Genomic DNA, 9,854 nt, shown 5'->3' on the forward strand with positions numbered 1-9,854 from the left:
ATACACATTTGCAATGGAACGTAGTGATTTTCTCACTCCATACAACCATAAGTAGAGTGCAGGTGGCCAGGTGACATGTATGGCCGAGACATCATTTTTCTTTTTATTTGAACCACGAAGCACTCAGTCACACCAGATACAATAACAGGCATCTGTCACCAACTATTGATTGGTAAATGTAAGCGGAATCAATATTCATGTAAAAATGGAAGTCTTCCACTTCCAATCAACAGCGGCCAGGTGTGAGCAGACGACAGTTCAAAACTCATGTTTCACTAACTCTTTAAACTGACGTTGGACTCAAAAGGTTTTTTCCTCCCTTGTCACTTTGGAGAAATGAGACAATAAGACAATGTTTTGAGAGGAATTTCCAACGACCTATCAGTCAGAAGTCACGGCTTTTGACAAAAAATCTGTTGTGGGGAGCAAATCCAAGGCTTCTGCTGAAAAAACCTTGGCAGGGAAATATTTGCACAATTACCCACAGGTCTTGCATACCTTGGCCCTTGCGATTCATTCAAAATTACTAGTAAAACGGACTCAATAAACTACAAACTTGTTGTAGTTTATGCACTACCAAGCAAGCACTAATCAGTAATTAGGAGCGAACTACTACAGGGCAAGCGAATTGGGGTTTGAACCCAGGATGGAAGGACAAATTTTATTCAGCACACACGTGATGGAAATATTCCTCTACTGTATTTTAAAAAATATTCCTATTCAATTGAAACTGCAAAAATGATAGCTGACATCACAGCTGACGGAGGTGGCCACTTAGAGCCAGAACAGACCATAATAGGCACATCCAACAAAAGAACAGGTTATGTGACCAAATAGGGGTGTGGCCTAAGACACTGGATACTATGAAACTATTAAGACCCACTAGGAAAATAATGAAATTTAGGAGGTTCCTATAATTCCTTCTTCTCAGGTCTGATAGCAATGCACCAGGGTTGAGATGAACCCTTCCACTGCTGCTTGGTCAAATAATTAACCAAAGTGGAGATGGTGGTGGTTGGGGTGGGAGGGCTGGGGTAGTATTGCCCCTTAGCCATACCTAAACACTTCCATTGCTGGTTTAAAAAATGATGGAGAATCCATCGATAAGATAAATTTGCTGGAAATTAATAAATTACACAGGGTCTTAGTTTCATAGACCATGTATGATTTAATGAATTTCCAGCAAATTTACGTTATCGATGGATTCTCCATCATTTTTTAAACCAGCAATGGAAGTGTTTAGGTATGGCTAAGGGGCAATACTACCCACCCCCTCCCACCCCAACCACCACCATCTCAACTTTGGTTAATCATTTGACCAAGCAGCAGTGGAAGGGTTCATCTCAACCTTGGTGCATTGCTGTCAGACCTGAGAAGAAGGAATTATAGGAACCTCCTAAATTTCATTATTTTCCTAGTGGGTCTTAGTTTCATAGTATCCACGGCCTTACGGTCTTAGTTTCATAGTGGGTCTTAGGTCGTAGTTTTCTAGACACCCACCAAATAGTCGTTTGTTTGCTGCTAGTTTGTTGCGGTCCTTAGCAGCTTCAATGTCAAGTATTTTTTTGGAGAAAACTTTGGAAGACAATGTGTCCTTTCTTAATACTGATCAGGTATTTGTCCATCCAAATCCATTCCAGGTCCAAAATGGGAAGCAGGGCCTAACTCACCTCTCTCTTAATCTTGCAACTCGTACAAGATGAGACCTTCCCGAATATGGATAGCAAAAGGTCCTCTGTGACGTCTTCGCAAAGATTGCCAACGTACCTGAAAATTCAGAATAAGAGGTACGGTTTCTTAATATAATATGTCTTAATACAACACTTACATTGTGACTTTCAAGTATCAATGACAATGGTTTTATAAAGACAAACTAATTTTTTAATATCACAACAAAAGTAAATAATTTAAGAACAATTTATTTCAAGGCTGCTGAGGCAAAAATGCATTTTAGCCCTCAATTACTAGTATTACTATTTAATTACTATCAAATAGAATGAATTCAAAGTATCTAAAACAAAATACTATTTACTATACAAAGCAAAACAAGTATGACATAGCAAGAACAAATAGAAAAATGTATTCATAAGCTAACTCAAATAATGTATCTGGAATATTTCTACTTTAAATTTGCACTTAAACAAACATAACAACATGGTAAACCTTTTGTTCTCAAAACCAATACTTTTGCAGCAACACAATGAAGGAAACGTGCACATGACCATCACTAACTGAGGCAAAACAATGTAGTCATTGATTTTGATGGAATTCAGAGTTAAAAATAGATTATGTGTCAGGTCAAATTTTAATTCAACTGAAGAAAACAACTGGTTTATAAATTCAACATAAGCAGTTACATAACAGAAGTAATTGACAAGACATAAGACAGAAGTAATTGACAAGACATAAGATTTAAGTATCCCTGAAAACATGGAAATTCAAAAGGGGTATTGGAACGATGGATGAGGGTCAATATATAAAACAAATACGATAACTGGTAAGGGTGGCTAACTGCTATAACATTTACATCGATTTACTGCCCCTAGTCTAACTTATAAAGCACAATTATCAAAACTCCAAACAAGTCGGGTGACGATATCATCACCCAATAGGCCTGTACATTCTGATTCAAGCTAAACTCCCTCAGGAGTATCACAGAGAGGCTGCCTTACACTACAGCGTTCTTTACTGTTTATTCATATCAGCAAGTTTATGATATTGGTAAGTACATATAGTACTTGTAGTTCTGGCTATGACTCCTGGGCCTATTCGACAACTCCAGTTACGGTCAGTACAACTCCCAGCCCTAGTCCTACTTGTAATAATACTGCAACATAAATGATGTAGAAATCATAGAACAATAAAAGACTACTGACTTGGCCTACCACAGCACAAGCATATCTTCGCAAAATGCCTGCCGTTGAAGGCCTACTTCTAAGTTACAGCAACTACTTCAAGACCCCCTTCGGCTACTGATGTCCATGTATAGTTGTCACATCATGCAACTTGCCAGTCACATTTCGATGGAACTATCCTAATGCGACAATGTCACTAGTCTACACGTTTCGGATATGTGACCGAGGCTCCAGCCACAACGCAACTTTGCTACATGCACGTCCGTGAAAACGCAAGAACAAAATTAAGAAATAATAGCTGGCAGCCTCAGGCCGGGGAGGAGGGCGCTTGGCCTAGGCTCTCCTGACTGCTGGATTATCTGACTTGCAGAATAAACTTATAAGAGTAAGATGCATACGCTAGAGATAGGGTAAGAACTGTCATTTCAAACCATCCTATTTCACAGCAACCGACAGCAACTGCTACATTTCATCTATACGTTACACTAACAGTATACATTACATTGTATCATTGTTGTCATCAATGCACTACCATGCATAGCCAAAGCATGGCAAAATTGAACACAAAACGACCAACAGATCGGGGTCTATATCAGCGTAATTAGCCAATGAAACTCGGTATACTAACAGAGTCTTTTGCTCCCGTTCACACCCAGCCATCTGAAATAAAGATATTAATTCTATCACGTTCAAAATAAGAATAAACTCCAAAGTTCTGAAAAATATCGCAACCACTATTGAAAGCACTAGCGATGGCGACCCGCGTTTGACGCATGCGCACAAGTTGAATTGTGGGAGAATCCCGCCGAAACGTGGTAAAAGTGTTTCCGTTTTAGAGCATGGGTAACACGTGCCTTTGTTTACACATTTTTTTTTATGTATGTTTTGTAATCAGTCATATAGGGCTTGTGTAAGTCATTGATTGTTCGAGTGGTTGATGATTGATTTATAGGATTTATAGAACGCGTCCCAATCTTCTTTCCCTTTTTGACCACAAATATGAGCATATTTGCACTCGCTTCTCCGGCCTCTGCGTTGGGCCGGAGAAGCGAACGTTAACCCCTGATGTCCTCAGGATGCGGATAAAGTGTCTGGAAGGGTTCTTAAAATGAGGCACACCTGGAGTATAAATAGGGTGGGAGGAGATGGTAACATGCTAATGTCTGTCTTTAACCATCATGATAAGAGTTGTGTAAACGAGTGCTGAGCCGCCCCTCTCGACCTCTGTACGATACCCGAGCAGTTTAGCGGATGTCTCAAGATCTCGGGTCCGCACGGGAATCCTAACGCTGTACAACTCCCAATCGATTCCAAACCGCATGTTCCATAATGTGTGCTTTCTCACCAATGATGTGTTCCCTCGTCCGTGTTCCCACGTGCCACTTGTCCTCGATCATGACGTGTATTGCGCGTTCGATTTCTAGCGCCGCGCTTCGGTAAGCACCAAATCTTGACACTAGAGGCGCTGATTTGGTTCCTTTTTAAATTTCGGCACTGGGGCGAGTTTGGTAAGCACCGGATCTTGGGCCTTGAAGCGCATGCCCAGTATGAGAACGCTCTAGCGCCAGGCCCGAGTAACTCTAGGGTAAAGTAGCGTAAAAAAATGACCAGACACACTACCGGATGTGGTAAACCAATGAAAGGCCAGTATCTATTGAACCTTACAAGTAATTTGTGGGCCTTGAAACTCCTTATATTTATCAATGAAACCTTATTCCCGCCTAAGGTTTTGACCGGGCCGTCCAAAACTCCCCATTTTTGGCGGGCCCTTCCCTTTAACTACAAAACGACTCACTAACCTTATTGAACAATTTTTTCACATCTAAATATCAATTTCTTCCAAAAGCTATTCTATTTTTGCCCAAAAAGTGTAGTCTGATGCAATAAACACATTTCGTGTATTTCGCAAAGCCGGCATTTACAGGATCGTTTGCCATCTTTTCTCAAAGGTCACGTGCGGCGGCTATTTTATGGCTAAGTAACCCGCTCGCAGGGTCGCTCACATCGGCCGGGCGCGAGATGAGGCGCCAGTACCAAAAAGAACGCACTGGCGCTTACTCGCGCAAGCACCGGGCAAGTAATCGAACACGTTGGTATCGCGCTCTTAACAATACCTCCATGAGCCGAGGGTAGATAACCAGCTGGCGGAGGTGCTTTGGGCGTCATCACTCACAGACTGGCATTGCTTATTATGGCAAAATATGGTCAATATAACAAGATATATTATTGTTTCTCCAATCTGTAGTGACAGCACCATCGTGATGAGTTGAGAACGAGCTGGGAGCGCATTGAGTGACAAATTGCTATGGAAGTCTCATCATATTATCGTATTAGGCCTATGTGTTTTATTTTAAAATTCCACTAATGTATTATGGTATTTTGTATTTTATTCTACTATAATTAATATACATTGTTTCTCAAATGCACATTATAGGCCAATTAGTAACAATAGATAACATAGTGGGATAGTCCAGTCAACTAGTTCTGTCTCACATGTGCAAGTTAACACCTTCAGCGCCGAACCACGTAGATGTACGTGGCCCAAATCTCCCCTCCCCTTTGAGCTGGTTATCGGGAGTCTCGTGGACTTCATGAAAGAACTACGCTATCGCCACCTTCAGGGCAAGGTAGAAACTGAAAAGATCGTGAAATACCGTTTGGTCTTATCAGTACCTCCCTTGCCCTGAAGATGGCGATGGCGTAGTTCTTTCATGAAGTCATCTCAAGTTCTTAACTACGCCATCGCCATCTTCAGGGCACGGTTGAAACTGAAAAGACTGTGAAAATATCGCTTGGTCTTTTCAGTTCCTACCTTGCCCTGAAGATGGCGATGGCGTAGTTCTTTCATGAAGTCCATGAGACTCCGATAACCAGCTCAAAGGGGGGGGGGGGGTTTGGGCCACGTAGATCTACGTGGTTCGGGGCTGAAGGTGTTAAATAAGTCAAAATGAATTTGGCCAATTGATCTATATCATAATACTATAAGGCGGCTCGATAAAGTGCCATTTGGGGGTAGAGTTTCGTCTCGAAATTTTGCACGTTTGCAGGTGATATGTTATCCTGATGCAACGTTATGTTTATTTTCGGAAATTTACTTCAGCGGAGCAGTAATGAGGGATTTTTAATCGGACACTGTCAATTCTCCTTACCACTCACAGAACCCAAGCTATTGCTGTTTAGTTAGGCAGGGGATTAATCAATTACCTGCACTCCCTGTGTGGTGACTAACACTACCTGTTGAACAGCTGGCTGCAGGGGGATGATTGGAACATCCTGTACCTGTTGACCTGCTGAACCAAGGTTAATGTTATTTTCAATCCACGATTGCAGGTCACCTGATCTTCGAGAATTCGCAGGGAAAGAAATTGTAAACAAACGTATGTGTCCAGTTCAAATGTAAACAAAAATGTATTTTTGGTACTTTTGGTTGCTTGACTTGGGTGTTCCCGCAATAAGGAGCTGGGGTCAAATTGGTGGGCTATTGTCTATGGGTGCTGTGTTAGCAAGAGCTACCCCTTGATTATGAAGGGATTTTCAAATGAAGGTTACCATGGTCTGTTTATGTGCTCACCACAGCTTTCAATACTTGATGTATCTGAAGAGGCACTCTGAACTTCGCATGGCCTTATCAAGGAGCATGCTCACGGTGCTAAACTTCTAGCTTGCCTGTCGAGTAAGTGCCTTGCCCGAGACCTTGCTACATGTTGGAGGAGCACGCATTTTAAAGTTATAGTAGTCACTGATAGTGCAATTGGTTCGAGCCATTTGGAGGCCGACATTAGATTTTCATTGCAATTCAATCGTTTGAACCTGCCTGCGCTACGGGTACAATGCTAGTGAGTAATAATGACTAAGATATTACGCCCGGAATCAGTATGTGCTGCTGTTTGAAAAGTTTGAGTTCGCAGGTTTTCTTCAGGATATGATTATGATAATGAAAATCATTATCATAATCAGTGTGTACTTCAGCTTGAAAAGTTCGGGTGAAGGGGTTTTCCTCGTGATAATATTCATAATGGTATAAAATGATGGTATATAAGAAGGCCGGCGAATCTAGGAACTGGAAGAAGAGGGAGCGTGCTCTGCATTTCTCATCAAAATTCCTGGACAGGTGTGTTCCAAAATTTCATGAGTGGTAAATTAAAAACGTTTACATCAATTAGGAGCCGTGCGTCTGGTGCACCCGCTTGGATCCGCGCCCGATAAACGTACATGAATGAATAATAACGAGAACATTTTTTAAAAAACTCGAAAAAAAAGATTCGCCGGGTTCGAACTCGTGACCATCCAATCCACAGTGCAACCGTCTAACCGCCGAGGCCATCAAGGCTTTAATGGTAGACCGGGATTTTCGTTGGTCAAGTCGTCGCCATATTGAAGAAGCGCCATGATTGTGACGAGGTCAAGCTGGCGGAAGGGTAATTGGGTTCAAATAGTTCCAAGCTACCCGTATAATTCGATATTTCGACAGATTTTTCTTGATATGTCGTATTTATATAGCTCGGTGATATAATAGATAATGTTCGTAATTGATTTTAATGTTTGAATGGCTTTCTCAAAAATGTTTTTAGAAGCGAGGTCAACAGGGTCAAAAGAAATAGTCTTTGGCGCCAATGATGTCAGCAATGGCGAATTTGAATTAAGATTCCAGTCGATTCTTTTGGAGTCGGAAATGTGCAAGCAGACGGCAATCGTATTTATATAGCTCTGTGCACGTAATTTGAAGGGACAATTTGGGTGTTGGATTTAGGCGACCAGAAAGATGATATGTAATTTGAAGCTATCCACCTGCTCATCACAGTTACAAACTAATCACTGATAATGAATTTAGCGCCGACTTGTCAAACCATTCTCTGGAGTGCTCGAACACCTAGAATCAGTGTGTACTTCAGCTTGAAAAGTTCGGGTGAAGGGGTTTTCCTCGTGATAATATTCATAATGGTATAAGATTATGGTATATATAGGAAGGCCGGCGAATCTAGGAACTGGAAGAAGAGGGAGCGAGCTCTGCATTTCTCATCAAAATTCCTGGACAGGTGTGTTCCAAAATTTCATGAGTGGTAAATTAAAAACGTTTAAATCAATTAGGAGCCGTGCGTCTGGTGCACCCGCTTGGATCCGCGCCCGATAAACGTACATGAATGAATAATAACGAGAACATTTTTTTAAAAACTCGAAAAAGAGATTCGCCGGGTTCGAACTCGTGACCATCCAATCCACAGTGCAACCGTCTAACCGCCGAGGCCATCAAGGCTTTAATGGTAGACCGGGATTTTCGTTGGTCAAGTCGTCGCCATATTGAAGAAGCGCCATGATTGTGACGAGGTCAAGCTGGCGGAAGGGTAATTGGGTTCAAATAGTTCCAAGCTACCCGTATAATTCGATATTTCGACAGATTTTTCTTGATATGTCGTATTTATATAGCTCGGTGATATAATAGATAATGTTCGTAATTGATTTTAATGTTTGAATGGCTTTCTCAAAAATGTTTTTAGAAGCGAGGTCAACAGGGTCAAAAGAAATAGTCTTTGGCGCCAATGATGTCAGCAATGGCGAATTTGAATTAAGATTCCAGTCGATTCTTTTGGAGTCGGAAATGTGCAAGCAGACGGCAATCGTATTTATATAGCTCCGTGCACGTGATTTGAAGGGACAATTTGGGTGTTGGATTTAGGCGACCAGAAAGATGATATGTAATTTGAAGCTATCCACCTGCTCATCGCAGTTACAAACTAATCACTGATAATGAATTTAGCGCCGTCTTGTCAAACCATTATCTGGAGTGCTCGAACACCTAGAATCAGTGTGTACTTCAGCTTGAAAAGTTCGGGTGAAGGGGTTTTCCTCGTGATAATATTCATAATGGTATAAGATGATGGTATATAAGAAGGCCGGCGAATCTAGGAACTGGAAGAAGAGGGAGCGTGCTCTGCATTTCTCATCAAAATTCCTGGACAGGTGTGTTCCAAAATTTCATGAGTGGTAAATTAAAAACGTTTACATCAATTCGGAGCCGTGCGTCTGGTGCACCCGCTTGGATCCGCGCCCGATAAACGTACATGAATGAATAATAACGAGAACATTTTTTTAAAAACTCGAAAAAAGAGATTCGCCGGGTTCGAACTCGTGACCATCCAATCCACAGTGCAACCGTCCAACCGCCGAGGCCATCAAGGCTTTAATGGTAGACCGGGATTTTCGTTGGTCAAGTCGTCGCCATATTGAAGAAGCGCCATGATTGTGACGAGGTCAAGCTGGCGGAAGGGTAATTGGGTTCAAATAGTTCCAAGCTACCCGTATAATTCGATATTTCGACAGATTTTTCTTGATATGTCGTATTTATATAGCTCGGTGATATAATAGATAATGTTCGTAATTGATTTTAATGTTTGAATGGCTTTCTCAAAAATGTTTTTAGAAGCGAAGTCAACAGGGTCAAAAGAAATAGTCTTTGGCGCCAATGATGTCAGCAATGGCGAATTTGAATTAAGATTCCAGTCGATTCTTTTGGAGTCGGAAATGTGCAAGCAGACGGCAATCGTATTTATATAGCTCCGTGCACGTGATTTGAAGGGACAATTTGGGTGTTGGATTTAGGCGACCAGAAAGATGATATGTAATTTGAAGCTATCCACCTGCTCATCACAGTTACAAACTAATCACTGATAATGAATTTAGCGCCGACTTGTCAAACCATTCTCTGGAGTGCTCGAACACCTAGAATCAGTGTGTACTTCAGCTTGAAAAGTTCGGGTGAAGGGGTTTTCCTCGTGATAATATTCATAATGGTATAAGATGATGGTATATAAGAAGGCCGGCGAATCTAGGAACTGGAAGAAGAGGGAGCGTGCTCTGCATTTCTCATCAAAATTCCTGGACAGGTGTGTTCCAAAATTTCATGAGTGGTAAATTAAAAACGTTTACATCAATTAGGAGCCGTGCGTCTGGTGCACCCGCTTGGATCCGCGCCCGATAAACGTACATGAATGAATAATAACG

At 41.5% G+C, this 9,854-nt stretch overlaps 1 protein-coding gene across 5 annotated transcripts in view; it reads right to left on the reverse strand.

Annotated features, from left to right (window-relative positions):
- Window positions 1-3,614, reverse strand: part of LOC135489758 (nucleolysin TIAR-like) — a 278,040-nt gene extending 274,426 nt beyond the window's left edge. For all 5 annotated transcript variants that reach the window (XM_064775256.1, XM_064775255.1, XM_064775254.1 and 2 more), the window contains exons 1-2: window positions 3,484-3,614; window positions 1,671-1,767 (exon numbers count right to left, since the gene is read on the reverse strand). In XM_064775256.1, the coding sequence (XP_064631326.1) occupies window positions 1,671-1,767; window positions 3,484-3,515 (129 nt within the window). In that variant the 5' untranslated portion in view covers window positions 3,516-3,614. The remainder of the gene's footprint in view (window positions 1-1,670; window positions 1,768-3,483) is intronic.
- Window positions 3,615-9,854: the final 6,240 nt, after the last annotated feature.

The sequence above is a fragment of the Lineus longissimus genome, chromosome 6 (assembly GCF_910592395.1).
Source record: "Lineus longissimus chromosome 6, tnLinLong1.2, whole genome shotgun sequence".
Taxonomy (NCBI): domain Eukaryota; kingdom Metazoa; phylum Nemertea; class Pilidiophora; order Heteronemertea; family Lineidae; genus Lineus; species Lineus longissimus.